The following is a 25,737-nucleotide window of genomic DNA, read 5'->3' as shown; positions in this document are numbered from 1 at the left end:
TCATTATTTTACAAATGTATTCATCTTTTTAAGAAAATGTATGGAAATAATGGTCCGTTGGATTTAAAATTATTAATTTAGTGGTCTGCAAGGTCGGAAAGTTTGGCGACCTCTTCTCTAACCCATATTCATATCTAAAACTAAGGAAAAAATAATAGTTATTGACACACTTTGACTGTTGGTCATTGTAAATGTAAAACAAAGTTTGCGCACATTATTTTTTCTGCCACATGCTTAGATATAGTGCTCCTTGTTATAGTATAGTGTGTCCCTCTTTCATATCTTAGTTGGCCATTCAAGGTATTTATATAAAAGCTTTGGCTCTGTGGGAAAGTTGAATTAGAAAAGAACACTTTGCAAAGGGCTCTCGTGTAATCCGCCACCCCATATAGGGAATACACGCGTCTGAAGAAACATTCATCCTTCACCACACACAACACGCGGATACAATGCAGACAAGGCACTCCCAACCAACCAATCGTAGCTTCTCTCTGTAACATTCAGGTTGCTGCTCTGAGAAGAGGGCTACGATTGGCGGCTCTAGGTAGGCGGGGCTATCGCCGGGCAGGAAGAGCCGGGGATCTGTGGTGTGCTATTATCCCGGGATGGGGGACAGCAAGGTACAGAGTGCTGAGGGGGCAGCGACACAACCGGAGACAGCTGCCAAACCTCTGCCGTTTAAACAAGCCAATTTCCTTGTAAGTGGCATGATATGTTTTCTTTGTAGTCGGTTGGTTGTTAGAGTTCAGTGTGAGGTTGTTGTGTTAACAATGACCCTGATGAAAGGAGTGTTGTTCACTTTTGTGAATGTTCACTTTGTTTAGTAAAGAGCGTGAAAGTTATTCTGTGTCATTGAAGTAAAAAGTGTCCCTCTTTCGTATCCACAAAACTTGGGAATATGTGTAGGGGTAAAAAAATGCTATAAGATATAAAGCTTTGGCAATGTATAGAATTATGTCAATATTCAGACAGTATTCAGGTGTATACTGAGAAATAAACAATATAAAATGCAAGTGGGCACTGGTGGTGTTCTTCCCGCAATAAGGAAGAATAAACTACCAGCCCGATTGCATTTTTTGAGTACACTCGCCTGTCTGCACCATTATAGGCACTGCCACATTCACCCCATCTTCTTCCAGGCCTACCATGCACTTTCACTGAAGAGGTATTGCATTCCCCTGGCTACTGGGATACCCAATATCATTCACTGAGTTGTGCATCCAATGTACATGTCAGAAAAGATTTCAAACAGACAGGTAAGTTTTCCCATGTGTTTGAGTCTAGTGGACAATTTTATCCTTAGGCATCCTTAGGCACTGTCACATAATACTGTACTGACCTCACCGGATACACTTTAGTATGGCTAGAGACCTTGGTGTGCTTGGGACATAGCTTTAGCGGGTGATCCACTTGGTATCCAGTATTATTCCTGTATTCAGAGTCTGCAGCTTCATGTGTCTACTCATTAAATTATCATATTTTTAGATTTATCTTGTTTTAGATTTATCATGTTTGTTTTTTATAAATCCTCACTTTTTTGTTCAATCACTGACATTGTTCTCGATGACATATAGATTTTAGGTACTACTTAAAGAAGAAGTAAATGTAAAAAAAAAACAAAAAACCTAATCTTTGCTTAAGCAAACAGGATAATCCCTCTGGAGGAGGTTTATCTGGATCGGGTCCTGCGTCTTTATGGAATTCTCCTTCGTCCTGGCATCTTCTTTGCCCTTCTTCTGCCTACGTCATCTACTCACACTGCGCAGGCGTGAGATCAGGCATGCCAAGAAGGAGCAGCCAGAAGCTTCCAGGGATGTGTGACGTATGTATCCCTGGATGATCTATGCTCCCATTCTGTCTTTATTGCCACAGTGATAAAGACAGAAGGGGAGGGGCTTAACACCCTTCCCCCACAAAAAAAAAACGTCCTGGAATCCCCAGACCAACCAACTTACATGTAACATACAAGTAAGGAAAGTTCATGCTCCTTATTACAAATTCATTTCTTGGTGCCTCTGCAACTTTTTGCAACCCTGAGCACCATCACTTTTGCAAGGAGGATATGCTGCCTAATGCTCAATTTAAACATTTGGCATCAGGCGGGGCTTTATTGCTGAAAGGCACAGGCAATGTCCCTTCTGCAATAAGTATACTTACCTGCCTGATCGTCACTCACCTGTCTAAATTAGCCAAGTTGCACCTGCCTAGCCAATCAAGATGGCTGAAGAGAAGGGGGAAGAAGATGCCTGTGACGGTACAGGGACTGGTGAGTATCCCTTAGATTTAGTTCCTACACTGAGCTGGGCATGTTATGATACCCAACTGCCTTTTTGTCTTCTAAAACTTCATGTGTAGCACTGAAGGCAGAATATTTTTCCAAATGTTTCCTAAAATATCAGTAAATACACCTTGCTGTATTTTATTTTTTTACTAGCATCTTAAAATTGATTGGAGATACCCCGTGAGCCTGACAATCAGGGATTCTTCCTTGATGAGTGACAATGCATTAGCAGCTGATTTATCATGCTCATCATTGGTAACTCTGCTGTGCAAGCTCCTAGTTTTCTCTGTGTATAGCCTTCTTTATCTCTGTGAAAGACTTCAGTGACTTGTCAGTGGCTGTGGGCAGTTATTCACTACTGATGGACATTAGCTAATAAAATTGGTTTGTTTTCCTGCAATTTTAATATCATTACTTCATCTGGATGTACTGAGTAAATGACTAGGATTATGGTCATGGTGACCAAAAAGGACGGGATGGGAGTATGCTATTATTTATTTGCTGGGTTTTATCACTATGGTTCTTTGAGTGGAAACTGGACAGCAGGAAGGTTTACATACACTTTAAGGCGGCCTTTCTTGAGCTTTATAACATCGGGAACCCTTGAAACAGCTTTTAGACCTTCAGGGAACTTCTTACCTCTTATATGCACAGCTGACTTGGATCTTAATATATGCACAGCTCACAGTGTACATTTAGCATGGTGGTCAGTGTGAAGAATGCCTCCAACATTAATAGCCAATGGAAAAAATGTCATCCTTACAAATAGCCAAAACGATCATTTTGTGTCGGTCAATCCTTAGTGACATCTGGAGGAAACCTGGTTGGGAAACACTGCTTTGAGGGATCTATTAAACAATCTGAATAGTGATTTGTTCAAAGAAGGGGGCTTGTTTATTTTTTTGTGCACGAATAAAGATAGGTCAATGTACTTAAAAAGGAAACAAATCCTTGTAATGAACTTGAAAGGTGTCAAGTGGACATTATACTGCTGTGTTAATGTTATCCGCAAAGGCAATAGTGAAGATTTGCTTTGTATAAGTTAAATGAGGCCAGCAGGGGGAGCTGTGTATAAATGTTTGTTGGCGTAAATATTGGACACTTAGCAAGGTACACAATAGGTATGCTCTTATTAGTTCGCTAATTATACAGAACAGCCCTTCACTGAAGGCTTTGTTTCTTGCAGATCACAATAACACAGGATAGTAGAAACTGAAGGTATGTTATGAGTACACTTTGTAGTGCACTTTTACCAGTGTCTAATACCTTTCAACTGTATTTCATTATCATTTGCCTATTTTCAGTTTTTGTATGTTTACCCATCCCAGTTTACACAAAAGAAATAAACCAGCACTTTTTCGTTAAACAAATCATTATCCAGATTTTGTTTAAAAGTGGACGTTATGCAGTAACATACTCCTGCAAGTTTCATACAGATTAACAGGTGTGAACTGTACCAGAGAGAAGTCAAATACATAAATTTTTATCTGTGCTTAAACAATATAAAATGCATTTTTATCCAGTTGTTTTTAGTTGATGGTATATGTTTTGTTTGTTGTATGACCTTCTGGGATTTGATCTGTAAAGACAATAAATCATTTATAGTCCATAATATTAAGCCTGATTGATTTTGTTTTTCTTCTGCAGCATTCAGGAATCGGAGGAGCGGCAGCTGGCAAGAAGAACAGGACCTGGAAGAACCTGAAACAGATTCTTGCCTTAGAAAGGGCATTGCCATGGCAACTAAATGATCCGAGCTGTAAGCCGCTTAGCTTGTGTTTATAAATAATGAAATCTGACAAATAACTTTCACTGAAGCTATGCCGACTTACATCACTTTCTTCTGTGTTAGTCATTTGATTGTCTTTAGAAGATGGGAGATCATTTTAATATAGAGCAGATATTGACATCTTGTATTTATTTTCTGCCTTGGTTCAGACTGTAGCAGCGCCTGTTGTGTCCACAAAAAGTAACCTGGTGTGTAAGTAAGCTGCCTTTTTAGTAAAATTTTAAGGATTGAAATAATTTTACCAAGTATATATTGAAACAAGGGAGGAAGTATATGCTCGAGTTTCCGTACTGTTTATTACTGTAATAATATTTGGCATCTATGTAAAAAAACAAATTGCCCCTTTTATGGCACAGTCAGTCCTAGCAGCATCCATTATGCGTGATAAGTTTAGAGGGGTTCAAATTTATTTTGTGCCCATAGTCAGTTAATCCATCAAGAAGTATCTTTCTGGTTTGTTTGCTTAGCAATTGGAAGCTTATCTGCTGTCTTGGTATATATATTTAAAGCACTGTCCTCAAGAAATTAAATCCAAATGTGGCACACTTCAGGTAGCTAAGGGGTTTGTACGTAAGTGAGTTTTACCATTGTACATATTACTTGCCTATTCCTTTTTATATATAAATAATGATGTGACTACCCTTTTGAAGTAAAGGGAACACATTTTTTTCTCTTTAGTTCCATTTTAAGAAATACATCTGGGTATGTTAAAAAAAACAAAAAAAAAAAAAAAAAAAATTGAGGTATGTTAAAGATAAAGTGTCCTATAATGAATACTTTTGGAAAGTGGTAGGAGTGCCAGCCAATCCTAGATTGTTAGGTTTCTGCATTAGAACAATTGGTAGTCCACTTAGGTAAAATAATCAAGGTTACATGATAATTAAAGTGATGTAATAGATTTAAAGAGCACCTTTTATGTAATGTAAATGCAGTTATGCTGCAAATTATGAAGGAAATGTAATTAGATTGCCTAGAAAACTTTAATAAGAATTTTAAAGGCTGCACTCTTAAACTCAACTAATCCTCCACCTTACAACTTATAATGCCATAATTTTTTTACTTGTATATACATTTTTGATGCAAATTAGAAACTGGTGAAAAGAATCACTACATTGTACAGACTAAAACATGTTACCTATCACACACGTTACCTATACATCACAGTTAATGTTATATGTGGAATGTAGAATTTGTAGCATACACATTAAGAACACTTTGGCATAATATTCTAGTAACACTTTCGGGTTATTGTGTCCTTTTAAAGGTATGTTGTATAGTCATTTAAACACAGTCATGTATGTTTCACTTTTTTTTTTTTTCCCAAATCAGATTTTAATATTGATGCACCACCTTCATGCAAACCTTCAAAGAAATATTCTGATATCTCAGGACTTCCTGTAAGTATAAGTTAAAGAGTGCAAACATTTTATTACGCAATCTTCCCTTGAAAACAAGGACACGTTCTATTGGAGAATTGGATATATAGTAATATACTAGCAGACTTGTACCCAACTTTAATAGGTAATGCATAATACACGAAGCATCATCCCAAAACACCCGATTGCATCATCTTTTTTTGTTTATGTGTTGACACTTAGGTAACATAATAGTATATTAGCAGTACTATGTTTGTTAGCTGACTTGCATCACTATCTTAACCCCCCTAGTGGTAATCCCGAGTGTGACTTGGGGTGGAATTTACCTGCAAAAAGGGGTAATCCCGAGTCACACTCGGGGTAGCCAAAAAACCGCTCTTACCTGCGAGCTTCGCCAGCCAGCTTCTGTATCACTTCTTCTGGGTGATGTATGAATCGTCGGTAGGTTCAGTGGGGTTTGACCGGGCGTTAAATTTAAAAGCAGATTACAATGTAATCTGCTTTTAAATGATTTTTACTGTAAAATACACAACATAATAAATCATAAATGTAAAAGTACTTCCTTTAGTGCACCAAACATCATTGTGCACATGCACATCCATGGCATCCAAAAGGCATCTCGCCAGCGCAAGCGCTGTTTTTGAAGAACTTGAAATGAGCGACAGCAATTTGGAGTCACTTGTGGAATCGAGCGATAGTGATTAACCAAGAAAATTTGTCATCAGACAGCGAAAGTGAATTGAGCGACGAATCTGAATCTGAGGTCAGTACTGTGCGCACATGGTGCTCTATTGACCTTGATGCGGCCCATGCAGCGCCCCCAAGATTCCCATTTACTGGCGCACCTAGTGTGAAAATTGATGCTGAATGCCACGACCCCCTGGCATACGTGAAATTGTTTCTGATTGATGAGGTTGTGGAAAAAATTGTTGCTGAGACAAATGGGTACGCTGCACAACAAGTTTGCAAGAGGCAGAAAATGGGAACTTGTGACCAAAGATGACATTTGGCTATTTTGGGGCTTTAGGGAGTTCTGGGCAAACACCTGCAGAAGTGGTATTGGTCTAAAAATAAAATGCTTGCCACTCCATTCTTTGCCACAGTCATGCCAGAATACAGATTTTCCCTGATCATGAAATTTTTACACTTTGCCAACAATGAAGAGTTTGATGAGACTACCCATCCTGCACCAAAACTCAAAAAATTTGGGAAGTTTCTCACTTAATTCTAAATTATTTCCAGCAGACTTATGTACCAGAAAGAGACATCAGCATAGATGAAAGTCTAATGGCTTACAAGGGGAGGCTCAGCTGGGTGCAGTACATTGCGTCAAAGAGAACACGATTTGGTGTGAAAACCTATTTGCTGGGTGAATCCTTAACTGGCTACATCTGGAATTCTATCCTTTACACTGAAAAAGGGACACAATTCAACCCAAGATACAGCAACTATGGATTGGCAACATCTTCTGTACTCTCACTCATTGAGCCATTGCTAAATCGGGGGCTATTGTGTCTTAACCGACAACTTTTACACATCTCCTGAACTTTGAGTTTCTTCTGCAAATAAAAAAAGATGCGTATGAAACTGTTAGGGCTAACCCACGCAACCTGCCATCAATGTTTGCAAAAAAGGAAGCTGAAGACAGGAGAAATGGTTGCCTGGCAGAAAGGCAAAAAGATGGCCATGATATGGCGTGACAAAAAAGATGTGTGCCTGATGAGTAGTGTTGATGTTCGAATTCGGGTTGTCCCTATATTCGACCCGAATATGGCTGTTCGAATTCGGGTACACCCGAACCGAATTTTGCTGCATTCGATAGCAAAAATTCGGGAGGAAAAAAAAAAATGTTTTTATTTTAAAGTTGTTTTTTTTTATTTTTTACAGGTTATCCCACAATTACATTATGAATCATAATGTCATTGTGGGATTCCTGGACCGTGGGAACTGTGCGGTCACAGTTAATTGAAAGCAGGTGCCTTCAATTAGCTAATGTATCTTTTTATGTATCCTTTTACAATGTATCTCTTTACAATGTATCTTTTTATGTATCTTTTTACAATGTATCTTTTTACATCTGTTTGGAGGCTGTAGAAGCTCTACACAGTGCTGAAACAAACCCAAATTTTTCTCCCATTGACTTTATTGGGATTCGATGTTCGACCACCCGAATTTTTGTGCGATATTCGGCCGAACAGCTGCCGAATCGAATAGTGAGCTATTCGACCAACACTACTGATGAGTACAGTCCACGATGCCTCCGCTGTTATGGAACGCACAAAAAGTGGGAAAGAAGTAATGAAGCCACAGGTGGTGATTGACTACAACAACACTATGGGAGGTGTCGCCAGAGCTGACTAAGCCATGACATTCTACCCAGCGATGCGGAAACAACAAAGGAAGTACTACTAAATGATTTTCAGGCATCTTGTTGAGCAGTGCCTATGGAATGCTTACATTCTGTACAAAAATAGTGACAGGCCTGTGAATCATTCTGATTTCATTTGGAAAGTTTCCAAATCGATTGTCAAGAACCACCAAACACCATCAGTGGATGTGAATAGACCTGGACGTCGTGCTGTTGCTGTTGTCAACCCGGAACACCTGACTGGTTGTTACTTCATTTAATAGATCCCACCAACCTGGAGAAAGACGGCACCTACAAGGATGTGCGTTGTTTGCTGCTCAAAGAGTGATGACAGTGGAAGGAAGATCCGCAAGGAAACCAGGTTCTACTGTACTGATTGTGATGTTGGACTTTGTGCAACACCCTGCTTCAAAATTTATCATACCCGGGATGTCTACTAGACATTAATTTTTTTTTTTTTCCCAAAATCTACATTTAATTTAAATTATTGTTTATCAATAATATTGCACCCTTGTTTGGACAAATTTCAGTGAAAGTTTTGATAAAATTTTTAAATTACATTGGTATATTATTTCATTATTTTTTATAATTATTATTGATAATTATTATATTATAATTTGATTATAATATAATACATATAATTATTGTACCCAGGAGTTATTCCTAAGAAATACAGGCCCACAATATTAAACAACAAATTTCCATGCAACAAAAAATTGTATCACTTTTGCATAGAAATACTGACATAATTAGAACGCTAACGGGGGGTTAAAATAAGCAGCCAACAAACTAAATTTATTATAATGTAAGGCTGTTTGGTTGCTGTAAAATTACCGGTAGTTCTTTTGCCTTAAAGTTAGCCATTTTCCATATTAGTGTGAAATTCTCTGTTCCGAGTGCCTTCGGTTTTAGAAAAAACAAAAAAGAGTTGTGGTTTATTTATTTATTAGGATAGACATAAATACTATTTACAAGAAAGAACAGAGTAAAGGGGAATAGGAAATGAGTAGGAGAAGAAAGGGATCTAACTTTAACAAACATTTTCACTCTAAAACCATGGATGCCAGGGTTTTCTCTCCTTGTATCATGCCCATTTGCAGGTCTAGAGCAAATCACATGTTTGGTCCATCCTTAGAGAAGCCTTGTGCAGGAGATCACAAAGTCACTTTCCCAGTCCTAATTGACATTGTGCAGATGATTATTCCAGTTAAGATTTATAATCCTAGATTTCTGCCCCTAATAATTGTATTATTAGTAAACAGGTTTGGCCAGTAAATACCATCAAGGGGTCAGCTGTGCAATAATAAGGATCCCCAGACTTCCATTCATGGAAGATCAGTTGGGGTTCCCATGCAGCAGGACTTTCATGACTGTTTTATGGATAATAACTTGTGTATTGAAAGTTGGGCATCTTTGAATTAGGAATTCCCATAATTCTTAGGAACTAGGATTGTTGCTTCCTGCAAGATTTATAATCAGAGAGTTTTAGGGATTCCACCTTAGTGGATAGACTATGAGGCATAACTGAATCTTCCTGCATCTGTGCCTGGCTCTCTGTACTCTTAAAGGTTCAGAGTTCTGCACTTCCATTTTGTTTTTCAGTCTTTCAGTTCCTTGAGGTTCTATGGGATCTGAATACTATTAAACAAATACAAAAAAAACATCTATTTGAAGCCATAAGAGACCGTTCTCTGTCTTCTCACTCACAAGGTAGTTTTCCTTGTCATCGCTTCTAAAGACCTGTGAGGATGCAACCCTGATTTTCTCCTGTATTCGGAGTCTTTGGGTTCCACCTGTTGGATGTTCTGGCCTTAGTTGATGTACCGTATGTTTTTGGTGTTCTGTTGCCCACCTGCTGCCCTTTGATGTCCTCTTTGTCTATGCCACCAGGGCTACAAGTTGGTAAGGTTGGTACCACCACCCCCTACAGTAAAGCATTATTTATGTGAACATTCCAAGGTGTCTCCAAATTACTTTTCACTTCCCTGATAAACAAGCAGAGATGCTGATCAAATCATAGTTCAGTTATGCGTCATAAATTTATTGGAAGGATGTGTATCCTGCTTGTACATCTCAGATGTTTAATGAGATGTATATATAATTTACCTGAATATATTTGCAAGTCATATCCATTGGGAATTAATCTGTCTGTTCGGTATCGGCACAGAATATTTTATCACCTAGGTTTGCTGTTTTGTAATTTGCAAAAATGTAGGTAGTAGTTTATGTGCCCATCGTGTTTATCTGCTAAATACGGATTGTAACTTGTTCAAATTATAGCAAAGGGGATAAGGAAGTTAGTTATGTTAAGAATCAGTATCTAAATACTGTAGGAATGTTTATATAGCTTCTTAATTATTCGCTTGCAGTTTGTGACTATCTGCTTAACAAAACAGTGCTAAGAATCTGTGAACTGATTTTTTTTCTGCAGTTTTCTTGCTATGTTTCTGATTGTGGTTTCCCTTGGCTGCACTAATTAAACAAATACTAACATCTGCTGAGCAATAAATAACACTGAACCAGTGCAGTTAGTTCTCTTCAGCTTAGTATCAAACAGTGTCTTTGTAGAATCCCCTACTTTGTTTCGACAGGTGAAAAAAGAACATTCATCTTCACATTTGTTTATGTGAAAACTTATTTAGAAAAAGATTGGGAAAAAAATAGCCTTTTAGATCAGATAATCAATGCACTGGTTATGTGTCTGGTATATATCACGTCGGACATAAAGCACCATTCATACATGTGTGCTGTGGTAATATGATAATTGCACTAAGGTTGTAGTTCACTGGAATGCACGCATTGCAGTGCAGCTTGGTATACCATTAACGGACTCTAAATATTGCTACCTAAACTCTAACATCAGAGTTAATATTAGATATCTATTCTCACTAACTTGCACTGAAATATAAGTTCCCTTTAGTGGTACTGGCTGTGTCAGCTTGCATCTGCAAGGGGAAATAAAAAACACCTATTGTATGTATGGAAGTGGCCATCTTGTTCTTGTGGGTGTGTCTGTGGCAGGTTGACCTTGTCATGATCTTCTGACCTTCTCGGCCCACAGCCCTGCCTCACTGTTCAAGCATTTTCACATGAAAGGGGAAAAGTGACCAATCGGACAGTGGGTGTGTTTCTAAATCATTTTGGTTGTGGTACCCATCTCATGTATGCAAAGTACCCAAATTAACAAGACCATGATTGGGTATCTATTTATTTTTATTGAATCTTGTTTGTTTTTTTTAATTAATCCAATGTACAGTGGGGAAAATAAGCATTGAACATGTCAACATCTTTCTCAGTAAATATTTATGCTATTGGGATTATCAACGTAAATTTTACACCAGTTGTCAAAACAGTTTAAGTAATCTATACATACAAATTCAAAACACTCCAAAAAAAGTCCATAAATTAACGTCTCCTGTTTGAAGAAACTAGTCACATGCAGTGCTCTGGTGTGATTTTGTGGCCCATTCTTCCACACAAAATGTCTTCCAACATTAATGGTTCCAGAAGCCTCTTCTGCGAACTTTGATCTTCTGTTCATTCCATAGATTTTCAATTGGATTCAAGTCTGGTGATTGACTGGGCCATTCTAGCCGCATTGTTTATTTATTTATTTATTTATTAAATTTTACCTCAGACCAATTGAGGGTTTCCTTGGCTGCATAGTTCTCTCCAAAAGGTTTTAGCCGGTTGCTCCACCTGGCTGCTGTGACTCCCCACCCACCTCTCATCGGCAGCTGCCATCCTCTGATCGGATCACAGTGAGGCTGCTCTGTGCTCAGCTGTCATCCGTTCAGAGGATTGCAGCTGCCGATTAGAGGTGGTCGGGGAAGCTCAGCTCACAGTTCACCCTTCATGGGAGTGGAACACAGGCAGTCCCACTCCTATCTGATAGCACCTACCGCCTTACCAATCCCAGGTGCCTAGCATTTGCCAGAGCATCTCAGTAAATGACACAGTTTTTGATGCTAATGTGAACAAAGCCTAACTTGTTACACTACATTCTTTATACTTTTACACATCTACATGGGATTACACTCCTAAAACTTAGAACACAAGGAAGTTCGGTCTCAATACACAGCACTAGACAGTTAGGGCATAATATGGATAAATTGTGGATATACTAATGGGGCAGGCATTAGAAAGTTGAAACAGAGTATAGGGGGTAGGTAGAACACTGACACAATAATAGCAGTTACTGTATACCTATGGCATATGCAACTGGGAGCAGTGTCTTGCCACACTTCTTTTTTGACCGCTTGATGAAAATATTTCTAGGGAGAACACTGGGCTGTGTGTTTGGGAACATTGTCCTGTGAAACCTCCACCCTTGTTTCATCTTCCACATCCTGGTAAATGGCAGCAAATTCGTATCAAATCATTCTTATATTTTATCATTCTCAAAAATCCCAGTACATATTTCTATTCTTGCTTCCATTTATATGAAGTCTGCCAGTACCATATGCTGAAAAACAGGCTCATGCCATGATATTTTATGGTCACTTCAAAAGCATAAATGATAAATTCAGGTTACTTTTATTTTTTATATATATATATATATATATATATATATATATATATATATAGTTTAAAATACCAGTTTGTTTTTTCATGACCCTGATACTGGTAGGTCTCTGTAAAATTTAGGAAAGGTCCTGTCTGCTGCATTCAGCTAGTGATGATGATGGCAGCTGCTTGAATCAATATGCTCTACAGCCTGTGATGTTGCAGGTCTAGAGGCATTTTTTGATTTGGCGTAGCGCTTTTATGTTCCATTGGAGGTCAAAACGCCACCATAGCTGTATAGCCATACTAACAATTCTGAGGGTTATAGAGGATGTAAGGGTAGATGGAGGACCAAGTTTACCAAGGTAAAATAATGAAATAGTCTATAGTATTACAGTTATAATGGGAAAAAGAAATGCAATTAGGGACATTTTGTATTCTTGATTTATTTATACTTAAAGTAGGTCTGGTGATATCACGGCTTTTAAATAATGTAGATCCAAACTAAAATTTTAAATTTTTTTTTTATTTTTTAGGCCAATTATACTGACCCTCAAAGTAAACTACGATTCACCACAATTGAAGAATTCAATTACATCAGGATGCTACCCACTGATGTTGTCACAGGATATTTGACACTAAGGAAAGCAACAAGTATAGTGTCATGATTGTTTTAAAAAGCTCAAAACTGGCAAATGATTATTTATTTAAATATTCTGTGTTACAGAATTTATGCTGTAAAAATGTTTATTTTCACACAATGTAAATAAAATACAAATTTCTTGTATTTGGTGTTCCTTAATTTTGGTTGAAGTAAAACCCAATCAATCTTGTGTTTTTGTCACTAGCGGCCCATTACAAAGCAGTGTCTAGATTAGTGCCACCAACTCATAAACGTAAAAAAGTACACCTACTTTGCCCCTGGGAGCTGCTGCCTGCAGCACACAGATGGGAAAGACATCCTATTCTTACCAAAAGTGATCCTGCACCGTACTGCCATATCTTGTCACAAGATTTTTATAGTCATTTGCGGGATCTTGCAGCAAGGATCATAAAATCACACCTTGCAGTGTGATTACAAAGGGTAATGTAAGTATATGAGCTAACATTGTTCCCCAGTAGTCCACTCTCCCAAGGCAGGAAACACAATTGGCACAAGATTGAAAAGATAGATACTCTCCTTCAAAGGCTGGTTATTGTTTTCCTTGTCTGAAATTAAGTTTGAATTAACTGAGGTTGAGTCTTGTTGGATTTCCCTCTACTACTACCAATCCCCCCCACGCTTAGTAAGGGTGTTGCCTGTGTACACCTTTGTTTCATGCTTTTGGAGAGCCTGGTCCTCCTCTTTGCCCTTTTGTGAGAGCTTGGCTGCCAGCATTTATTATTACTATTTTTAATATTACACCGTAATTTTATAGTCCCAACATATTATACATCACTTTACAGTCGATTGTCATCACTAACTGTATCTCAAAGTGCTTACAATTTAATGTCTCTACTGCAGTCATATGTCTTTAATACAGTCTAAGGTCAATTTTTTGGGATGGAGCCATGATTTTAGAATGTGGGAGGAAACCAGAGTACCTGGAAAAACAGGCAAACAAGAAGAACTTACAAACTCCATGCAGATAGAGTTTCTGTGTCCTGGCCGAGATTTAAACTTCTAAGCCACCGTGCAAGTGTTTGGGTGCAGACTCTGAGCTGCTGACAGAAGTACAGGTTAAGCTGAAGGACTGGTGTCTGAGGTTTTCCAAGCCACAGCACTGGATGATATAGCTAATCGTCCCCCCAGTTTTTATGAAGAAGTGTCTGTCATGCAATACCAACAAATGTATTTTAAATCCTATCATTGAGTTCTTGTTTGCAAAAATGTAGTTTAAGGTATTAGGTAGAATGTCACAATACCTGTCGGTTCCTGCGGCGCTCCCCACTGAACCATCCTGCAGTGGCCTATGCATGTCTTCTTAAAGGAGCAGAGGCTATTTAGTCTCAGCAGTAATGGAGGCTGGTGTGGTGACTCTGCACCAGCTACCTTGATACCCTGCATTGTTTCCTTATGATTTCTGACCTGATCTGTGCCTGGAACCCGACCACGTCTGTCTGCCGCCTGCCCTGATCTGTTCCTGGAATTTAACCACGTCTTGTCTGCCGCCTGTCCTGAGCTGTGCCTCGAATCTGACCATGTCTGTCTGCTACCTGCCCTGAGCTGTGCCTGGAATCTGACCACATCTGTGTGTCACCTGCCCTGACCTGTGCCTGGAATCTGAACACGTCTGTCTGCCGCCTGCCCTGACACACTCTTGGTTCTGTACTGCATTCGCCTGCCATCTGTCTCTACACCAAGGCCACTCCAGCCTTCCTCCACAGGTAAGGTGACCCCAGGGGTCACAACCTGTCAACCCCCAGCAGCAAAGTGCCCAGTGGCCTCCAGGCTACTGGCCCATTAGGTGCCCTGGTGAAGACCTGGTTTCAGTTAGACTCTGCAACTTGGGTGATCCCGTGCTACCTGCCTGAGGAGATCCTGACCTGCCTGAGAGTATCCTCTACTTTCCAATCTGTTGTAGTTTTTTTTTTATGTTTTGCCAGATAGCCAGCTCATCAATGTGCCCTCTGTCTTGGTTCCCTCTGCACTCACAAGGAATATAAAAGAGAAAAAAGGAGAATGATTTGCTGGGTGAGTTGACTCTAGCATGATAATGTACACTGAATTTGTCAAATTTAAGTTGTCCTTGGATGATGAAGATTTTCAAGCCATTTACAAGCTGCTTAATGTCCAGGACCAAGAAGTGTCTATGTCATTATATGACCCTGTATACCAAAATCTTAAAACTGGCAGGGGTCAATGTTTTTGGACCATGGAATGGTCCTGTATTCTATCATAAAGAAATGACTTCTGAGCGCAAAAAAAATCTAGGTGCCAAAGCTTGTTGCTGTTTTTTTTTTTTTTGTTTTGTTTTTTTTCTTGAATTTCTACATTTATAGACTTTATCTTTTGAGGACATGTATATTTTTGAGACCCCAGGGATGAATGATGTGAGTGCTTCTTTAGCAAGGTTAGAATTCCCATTAATGTAACCTGAAGTCAACCTCATCCTCTTTTTGTGTGGCCTGGATTTTGGAGTTTTGACCTATTTAAATAAGGGCACAATTAGAGTTCGGTACTGCCAAGTGGCAGGATTTTTTCAGATGTCTGTTCTGAATAGAATACTTAGGAAAATCAGAAAAAGATGTAGGCTACGTACACACGTCAGATGATTCTCGTCCGATAATCACCTCGGGGCTGATACCCACTGTCCTGGCAGATCCACGGATGACGAACAATCGTAATGAAAGTGAAGGGGAGAGAGCACAGCGGGGTGCGGCTCTGTCATCCTCTCCCTCCCCTCTCCATAGTGCAGATCGTTCATGCATTGGGCAGTTGGAAAGAATCGTGAAGGATCATTTCCAATGACGATTATTACATGTGTATGCAGCCTTACCATTAACTCTATTTTCATCACAGCTTCCTACTTTGTAATCTGGTAATTTTCTGGTGTGGTTTGCAGTTACGTCCAAAAGCTGCTTTTTTTTTTTTTTTGATGGGAGATGGATCCTAATAGAGAAATTGGACTGGAAGGTCAACTGAAAAGTATCTGATAACCAGTTATAGATTACAAATTTCTCTATAAGTGATGTATCCTATGATTAGTTACATTTTTTAGCTTTCCTTGTATGCACCATGGTCATTCATGCATATTTCACTTTTTGTCGCTGGGTCTGCACCTGAAGCTTTGGAGCACAGGTGCTTTATTTTAGAGGATCAGCACCGGACCACTGGGAGCTCAGTAGCTTCCCAATACTTCAGAGTAAGCACACCATTTTTGGTTAATGCAAAGGATTTTTGTTGTACTGTATTAGCCAGTGAGGGATCTCCCAAAGAGTTAGCTATTGGCCCAGCCGGGCTAAGAATTATTTTGTTGTTTTTTGTTGATTCTTCACATTGTGTTAACCTGCAGCTTTGTGCTGAATTAAAATTCTCAGGCAGGAGCTCACACTGCATATAGTCTGCCACACGCCTTTAACAAAAACACATAGTCATTGCATTACTGTAAGCTTAGGAATCAAATATGAAATTCTGGAGAAATGTATGCAATTTTAAATGTTTTTTTCATAGATTGTTTACTTATTGGAGTTTTAAATTAAAACAAGCAAAAAGGCATCAGCCAACAAGAAACAAACTGTAGATAAAAAACACCATGCAGTTATTCATAAGTTGAAAAGGCCTTACACGTACAAAGATACACAAACGGGGTAGGTAAACCTTTGGGAAGGTTAGTAAATACAGCGCTTACCTGATCTGCTGGCGTCCCACCTTGTCCATCGCTGCAGTCGCCCTCTTCTTCCTTCTTCTGTCGTCTTCTGCACACGATGAGTCACCGGGGAAGTTCCCGGTGATGTTGGTGCGTGTGTACGTTGCCGGCGGGGCGGAGCGAGAATTTTTTTTTTTTATTTTGTATTTTGATCATTTTCTCCATCATGACTTTCATGGAATTCAGCACTCCACTCTGTTGCCCTCTAATTTCTAGACCAGGGCATCCAACTGCACATTTTGAAGCACATTCTGTGTTCATAAGTGGTTTCAACTAGCTGCACAAAGGTTTCTAAACTGACTTTAGTGTTGAGGAATTGTACGTACTTTTGAGTGCCCCCCCCCCCCCTAACCACCTTTTCTGTGGCTCTAGTGGTGCTAGACTAAAAAAATGCTGTTGATGCTCTATGTGTAGGTGGAATTCCCTAAGTATATGGTTGGTTGTACACTTAGATGGTTGCACATTGGTGCTGTGTGCCAAATGTGGTAGTGCTATGAAAGAGTCACTACCAGACATTACTTCTCCCCAAAAATATTTTTTAATGGGCTGCATGTTTAATGTTCTTGATGTTAAACTGTTTTTTTTCCTTTTTTAATAAAGTTTGTGTTGTAGTAGTAGTAGTAGTAGTAGTAGTAGTAGTAGTGCTTTTAAAAGACTGAGCATATGGTGGCAAAATTAGTAAGTAGAGTTGTGTGCTACATAAAAACCACAGAGTGACTGGTACATTTAAGGCTAAAGGCCATTTATTTATTTTCATGTATGTATTTTTCTCAAAATTCATCATGGGTTCCTTTCAGCTTTGGAGCCTTGTCATTTTGGTGATTTTCCCTTTTAAACAATAAGTTTAAGGGACAGTATTTTTTTTTATTCATGCTTATTTTTTTTTTCTTTAGGTGCTCAGTAAGCATTATTTTTAAGGTTTTATTCGCCATTTTTTAACATTTTATTGTATATTATAGAGTACAAAAAAGAAAATAAAAATTTTGCAGAAACTGAAAAAAACAATTATAGTGTTAGTTTACCTAACCTTGTTGGATCCTTCTACGTACACAGCTGGCAGCTATTGTCCAATGTGAACATTAATATTGGGTTCAGTGGTAACCTATGTATCGGCTTAGTAAATAGCAATCAGTATTCCAACTGGCTTATAGTTATCAGTGGCGGGCCAACAGTAACTGATAGATATTTACCTTAATGATAGGCTTACAAGGTGATATATTAATGTTATTTTTAAAATTTCTTGTTTCTTGTCTTTTTTATTAGAAGAGAAGCTTATCCAGGATATACATTTTCATGTAATGTATTGATTACAGCATAAAGTTGGCAATTTAAATATACAAGAAACAAGCTTCTTCCTTTAACACTAAATAAAGGACTTGGCTCATGGAGAGTTTACTTGAAATCTTTGCTGATATGATATTTATGTAACTGCTCTTCTGTGTGAGTATTACCATGTTCCAATTAATTAGGCTTTCCACCATCTTCTAAATATTACCAACTGTGCAAGTGTGAAGAGAAGTGGATGAGAAAACTGCAGTTCGCCGCAGCTGGAAATCTTTGGATATAATTGGATGCATTCCAAATCCACTGGGAAATAAATATCAGGTGATTTGTTGCTTTTTATTTGTAATAATAGAATTTAGTTTTTCTCTTGATCAAAAACAATGGAGATGATCAGATTGTCAAATTAATTTACAAGTAAATAAAACAAATCTAAATGCATAATTGGGTAAAAGTAAATTAGATTTAAAAATTAGATAAAATTTTTAATGATTTGTGATCTACAGGACTATAATCATGCTACAGTGGAAAATATTACATATTGTTGTTAATACATACATACATACATACATACATGTATGAGCATCAAGCATTGACAAACTATAAAGAAGAAAAAACAGAAGGCAACTACAGAAAAAAGACAAAATACCAGTGAATAAAGTTGCAGATCCATGTAAGCAACTGTAAAATAGGCAAAACCTTTGTGTTAGCAAAATTGGAAGATATCACCCATAAATAGCATAAATACAAAGTTTAGTATAACTTATTTTGTCAATGTTGCCTTGTCAGTCATAAAAAATTTCATTCCAGTAATGGCCCACAGATCTTGTTCAAATTTGCCTAAATTTTTTTCGAGATCTCTTCATTCAATAGTAAGAATCAATCAAATCAAAGTGTAAACAACAACTGTGAGTCCTTAACTATTTACTGCAGGCAGATTTCCACTATTTTCATTAACAATGGACTCCCAACCAGTGGCTTTAAACCCATTGTTTAGATATACATCAGACAGCATTCCCATTGGCTGGTGGTCGCCAGGGGTGGCTGCTGGCTGTGTATTAAGGATGAGCTAACGAAGTTAGTTAAGCAGAACTGAATGTTAGATGTTTAAGCTGATTTTTATTCAGAATGCAGACAGGAACACTACTCACAAGTATCCATAAAACATTTGAATAAGGTAAGTTTACTAAAATAATAAAGGCTGTTCACCTAGCAAAGAAAAAGTTTACTTTGCTAAGTGTAAGCAATCTTTGTAAAGTAGTTTGATAATGGAAAACCTAGATCTGTGTTCACTACAATTACCAATATTGCCCGTGCTATCTGCTCCATAACACTGTCATTTCCCAAATTACTTTTGTTGTATGTTTTGTTTATACCCTTTATATAAATAAATTAGGAATGTTTTTAAAACATGAATCTTGGGACAAGAGAAATCAGAATAAAACAAAGATCTATCAAAGAATTTTTTCGTTTGGTTGGGTATTCAAATTAAATGCAACTTCAGCAAATTACTTAATTTTTTTTCAAACAGCCTTAACTTAAATATGGTGTGCCCTTCAAACGCTATATTGATTTAAACACAAATCTTATATAATTCACAAGTTTTTTTAAAGTGATATAGACAGTAAATTTACAAGTTTTTGTAAATACTTTTATGATATGTTACAATATACTCCAATAACAATAATTTTAAAAAACTGTACCGGTGTTCAGTAGTGTAGGCTTCATGTGTGTTCTTTCACAAGATTCCAAGACTATAAAGCATACCTAGAATTTGTTCTTGTAGTAGAGCTGTGACCTTGTAAGGATTAAAAAATGTCAAAAACTGACCTTTAGGGAAAGTAGCATAATGCTTACGTGTCCTTGGGCCCATTTGTTGCATCCTCTCTATATAGCACAGCTATCGCTACTGTTCCTCTTTCAAAGTTTGCCTTGGAGCCCTGGGGTCCTTGGTATGATCTTTTTGTGTAGCGTTTGTGTGTGTTTTTTTTTCTCATAAAACATGCTTGTAGGACTGTTCACCTTGTGTGTAAATCTTTATTAGTAAGGTAGGAACTTCATACTAAAACTAATTTATTTATTAAAGTAAATCAATAACCTCATTTAAAAGTGAATCTGTGCCCAGACTATGGTCAGTTGTTCATGTTGTTAACATGCACTGCTGTCCAATTTATCTGGGTGTAATGGTAAGTAGCTAAACTTTAATGATCACAACAGACTCTAAACTTTTGGTCAGTTTCTAGCAAGTTATAAGCTCCACCATGTGTTTGCTTTTTGAAAGGCTCACAGGCTACCAAACTCTTGCACTCTACAGAAAGTACAGGGGACAAGGATTGCGATTTTACTGCCGCTGTAGTGAAATTTAAAAAATAATGTCCCATGACTGATAAATGGAGTAATGGGGGCTTTTCGGTATTCACGGTTTATTCCAGGATATGTAATACTTGAATTAAAACTATGTCAATATAGAACATGTTTCATTTTCTTAGTTAAATTCTTTTTGAGGGTTCATAAACCATTTTTGCAAACTGCCTAGTTATAATGAATGTGTAAAGTACACAGGCCAACCTGCTTCTAACGCTTTTTTTAGTTCTTTTTTTAATTTTTCTTGGTCACAAAGAACCAAACAAACTTAAAGAACAACAAGTTAACGTCATGTAACTGTTGAACAAAAGACAAAGTGCCGATTCCTGAGTGACAGAGCTTTGAATAGCACCCACCAAGACCTTGTGGACATCATAGAACACTATTTCTGGATACAACCTTCCATTGGGAAATGATAATCTTGAGATGGGGAAGTCCTGAGAACACCATTTGAGTAAAAACTAAAAGAAAGTGTAAAAAAAAAGGGAAAAGAAAAATATGGAGCAACAAAAAGAAATTGGGGGCGGGGGACTTCTGTACAGGAGTAGAATGAGTAGGTGGCCTACATCATTGTTCAGGTGCAGGTTGCTTACTCCACAAAATGTAATTGTGCTATAAAAGGGTTCTTGTTTATTAGGTATATAAGTGAAGTGGTCATTTGTCATTATCAAGTTCTGACTTTGTGTCACTTTCAACCAAAACAAAATGAAATGGTGCCTAGTAGGGATGAGCCAAGCAGCCTGCGTTTAGTTTGCAAGGGGTTCATGGAATCCTTCTCAAGGTAAATCTGCGGCTTTAAACTGACAGGAGTTGGGCTCTAGGCTAAACTTCACTAATCCATTCTCATCTAAACTTTCAACACCATTTCTCTCGGCTTTGATTTATTGTTTTCAGTATCAGACAACTTCCATTTAGAAGTAGCATAATATTTTGGTAACATTTTCTGCATTTAGTATTTTCACTTAAATAAAAAGAATGTCCATGAATGAAAATGTAATTCATAGCACAATCAGCATACTAGAAACTAACAAGCTTTTCATTATGTTTGCCAGAAACAAAACTTGAGAAGATGCCAAAGTTTAGAGAAAGAGCGGAAACAAAACAGATTGAAAAATATTTGTAGTCAAAAGCAGGTATAATATCATATCTTTGGCATAACAATTAAGAGAGACTGAACAGTTGAGAATCAAAACAAAACCATAGTGATGGATATTTTCAAGGACAGGAAGAACAATGAGATACAGAGCAAATAAGTACCATAATTGAACATTTTGTTGACAGGCTGATTGATGCAAAATAGATAAATAGGAAACTTTATACAGCACAAGCATGACAGTATGCAGACCATCACAAAATATGTATGTCAAAGAACACCTATTTAATTCTTATAGAATAAATCTTTTCCATTTCCCAACTCATTTGGTTATCAATATTCAAAAGGTTTATTAGTACATACAAATTAGTACATGCATTAGTTTGAAAAGTGTTTAGTATGAAGTATTTTACGTCACTAGAACTGTGCATTGAAATTTAAACTGCATTTCTCAGTATGGAAGTCTAAAACAGGCCTTATTAGGTGTGGACATGTTTGTTATGAATTTATTTTAAACATTTTAGCATAACTTGTCGGTGTTCCTCCCTCTTTATTATATCTACTATACCTTACATGCTCCATTGATAATTTAATTTAATATCTTTAGCACTGCCATTTAATTCATCTCATATATATGACATTTTATTGTTGTTACATATGTATTTTTTAGGAATCAAATGGGCCAGGTCTGTTTCAATATTAGGTGTGCTTATGTATGCGTTATGCTTCAAAACACAACCTGGTAATAGGAATGCTGACATATATACGTGCTCATATTTACCATAAGAGACGGTCGAATTCTCTGAAAATTTTTTTTGTTTAAAACATTTGACGAAATTGTCGATTTTTGATGGCAGCATTGGGATGAATTAACAATCACAAATTTATTTGTAAAAGTAAAGTAAGTAAGTAAAATTGAGGAATAATCAAAGCATTCTACAGGGACCCATACTACAGCTTCATACTACATACTACTTCATACATACTACTTCATACTACAAGTTCCAACATTTAGTAGGCTTACACTATAGAAATTCTCTATTTTCATGTAGAAAAGGGTTGCATGTAGGGTTGCATATTTTTTTTTTCAACTTCATCTGCAAAAGAAACTAGGGTTTCTGAAGAAAGTAAAGGGGGCTTTAGAGTCATGTTAGGGCTAAATGCAAGTTTTCATAGGAAAATTCAAATTAATTTCTTTCGTTTTCTCCATGTATAAAATACATACTTTCACTTTGAGTTCTTTGTTACCCATTTCCCAGCTTCCCAATTTTCCAAACACAATATTTTATTTGAATAAATAAATGTTGCATGGTTAGATATTGGTAGTAGTAATACAGTTGGTACCTGCCATTTTGTATGTGAATTCATCCTTATTAATGGTGCCAGTAGTTCATTATATATTTTTGAGAAACAATATAATAAGCACAGTACATCAAATGAACATGTTGAATTTATCTATGTGTATGGTTTACAGTAGCTTTTAATTTATTACAGAAGTAACATATTGTAAAAGATAGGTAAAGCAAATGGAGTTACTATAATTTTATATGCCATGAAATATATGTGCATTTTACTAAAGCTTACTGTGGAGGAATCTTCTTTTTTCCTATTTTATTAAGTAATTTGATGGCAAAAAATTGTAGTTGGAGATAAAAATATTCATATCACTAATATGATACAACATACTGAGTTGTCACCAGAACAGGAACCATGGGCCTGATTTAATAAAGCTCTCCAAGACTGGAAAGGATAGTTTTTTTCTGAGTGAGCCTGGGTGATCCAGCAATGGAATTGATTTCCTAAAAGCATTTGCTATTATTTGGCAAATGTTTTCAATCGTGGACTAAATCCATTCTAGGTTTTCTCACCCAGGTTCACCCATGAGAGTCTTAGACAGCTTTGATAAATCAGGCCCCATGTGTGTGATGGAATGGGTTTAACACTGCTCGTTACCGAGTCAGAGGAAATTATAATGACCTTACAACTTTAAGACCTCACAAACAGTGCTCGGCCAAAAATGTTCCCAATCCCGTGGAGGCAATGGGTGGGTTCAACAAAATTTTTACCCCAAAAATGTGCCCAGTTGACTACCTGAATATACTGAAAGACTGGGTTTTTCAAATAATGAAAATATTCTTCTCTGATGGCACAGGCATATTTTCATTATGACAGAGCTAGGATTTATCAGACTCAAACCGTGAAAAAGTGGTTCAGGGAGCAGTACACAATTTTCACTCATGGATTGGCCACCATAGTGTCTAGACCTCATTCACATCAAGAATACTTGGTATGTGCTTGAGAATATTTTATGCAGTTCAACTCTCCCATCATCAACACAGGATGCTAGTGAAGTACTAATGCAACTCTGGACAGAAATATAAAATGTGACATGGCATAAAGTTATCGAAGTGATACCATGATGAATGTATGACATAATCTAAGCTTATAACTGTCTAATGACATATTAAACGTTTTTCACTTTTTTGGCCAGGTAGTGTATATAATATTCTACAAGGTAAACATTTCTGTGCGTCACTGAAATTATTACTTTAGTTCTACTTGGTGAACAGTCAAACTATGAAAAAAAATGTTAACTTTAGTTTCTCTAATTAGCGTGATCAGAAAATGAGGCCTTAGCAAACCCCATACCCCCCTTTTATTTATTTATTTTTCCCCAAATAGAAATAGAAAAAAAGTGCCTTGACAAATACAATGTGCCTTTTTAAAATATTCTATTTCACATATCTCTGCATTTTACTTAATTTACTATCTTTATTTTCACTAGCAGCACCAAATGATGGTGTGTTAATTTTCTTTTTTTTTTTTTTTTTAACTCCTTATCTTATATCCTTATAGGCTACTCCAAATTCATTGAGGCCACCTGTTTTTGTCTGATTTACCCAGGCCAGCGAATTTGGATTGGTAAAATTCTGATCCAAGCTAAAGGGATCTAAAATTGAGGTGTGAATTGACGCTTGGATTTGATTTATTTAAACATCTCTACTTAATAATGTAATGGTCATTGGGGCAGACCACTATTGACAGCCATCAGCCAATAAAAAATAACAGTACCAAGCACAAAACCTGAAGACTACTAAAGCAAGAATTATGTTGTAAGCCTGTTGTTTTGATGAACAGTGGGAAGATTTACCATTGGCTACTTCACAACCTAATGTTTAAATTAGCAAACATCTGCTGTGAAGCTGTAAATGCACAGTTGAAAGTTCCATAGTTGTCTGGCAAAGTAAACTTTGATTTTCATTTAGGAGTTTCAGCTTTACAGAACCTAAACCCAATTAAGGCAACATTACTTTAACAACTCCAACTTCATCATAAGTATTAAGCTTAAGGTCAACGGAGCTTATAATGAAAAAAAGGCGGTGGGTTAAAAAAAGGAATATTATCAGCATTATTGCACTAGTAATAATAAAAAATCTGAATATATTTCTGTGTTCATCTCTTTTAGTTCTTTATACTGTTACATTTTGCTTTACATATTACCAACCCCTTCAATTGCAAGCACAAAAGAAAAAGTCACTGCATATAGAACATATTTTCTCAATATTAGTCATTATAATAAAACGTGACCTTGTTCTGCATTTTCTTTTTCATTTTTCTGGATATTCTATTTTTGTAACATTTTCCATTAAAGTATTTTCATTTCCTAGCTCAGGAAATTAATCTGAATGTTCTGCCATTGCATGTCTGCTAAATTGGACTTGTACTCATTTACCTGCCTAATGCTCAGTTTTATGACCTATTATTCATATATTTCAAGATAATCATGAAGATAATGAAAACACCCTTCCATCAGACTTTTTCATTGTATTACCGAAAAAAAGTTTAGGTAAAGATTTGACGAGTGAAAAGTTTGAAACTTTATTCTGCTTTTAAATGTGCAACATTTGCTTACATTTAATTTTCTCTCATATTCTGAAAATAAAGACTTATATGTTCAGTCAATCAATATATATTTACCTACCAAGTAATTGAGTTTATAAAATTCAGTCTGGGTGCATTTGCTAGGCTGGATTCTCTAGAAATCTATTGAAACTTTACAGTTACCTCTCAATGCAGAAAATGTGACGATGGTAGATATTGGTAAATGTTTGAAGTGAAAAGCATGATGGGTTGTTGGGCTCAGTTGTGAGCAATGAAAATGACTTCTGTAAAAACAAAAGGGGTCCTTTAAGACTGCATGTTTTTCCCTCCTGGGTGCACATCAAACTACTGTTGTGCAGTTGGTAGAGGAAAACCACACTGTGGGCAACCAGATTTGATTGTGGTTAAAATCTGCATGCAGTACAACCATACTGCCAAAAACAGTTTG

The 25,737-nt window shown here is 37.1% G+C and overlaps 1 protein-coding gene across 1 annotated transcript; it reads left to right on the top strand.

The window, feature by feature from the left end:
- Window positions 1-553: 553 nt before the first annotated feature.
- INO80C (INO80 complex subunit C) lies at window positions 554-13,107 on the top strand. Its single transcript, XM_072411918.1, has 4 exons — window positions 554-698; window positions 3,929-4,040; window positions 5,400-5,467; window positions 12,857-13,107. Exons 1-4 carry the CDS (start codon window positions 606-608, stop codon window positions 12,986-12,988), a joined length of 405 nt encoding a protein of 134 aa, XP_072268019.1. The 5' UTR covers window positions 554-605; the 3' UTR covers window positions 12,989-13,107.
- The last annotated feature ends 12,630 nt before the right edge of the window (window positions 13,108-25,737 follow it).

The sequence above is a fragment of the Pyxicephalus adspersus genome, chromosome 5 (genome assembly GCF_032062135.1).
Source record: "Pyxicephalus adspersus chromosome 5, UCB_Pads_2.0, whole genome shotgun sequence".
NCBI classification, from domain to species: Eukaryota; Metazoa; Chordata; class Amphibia; order Anura; family Pyxicephalidae; genus Pyxicephalus; species Pyxicephalus adspersus.
Note: the sequence above shows the minus strand (reverse complement) of the source record. Positions and strands in the feature narration are given on the sequence as shown.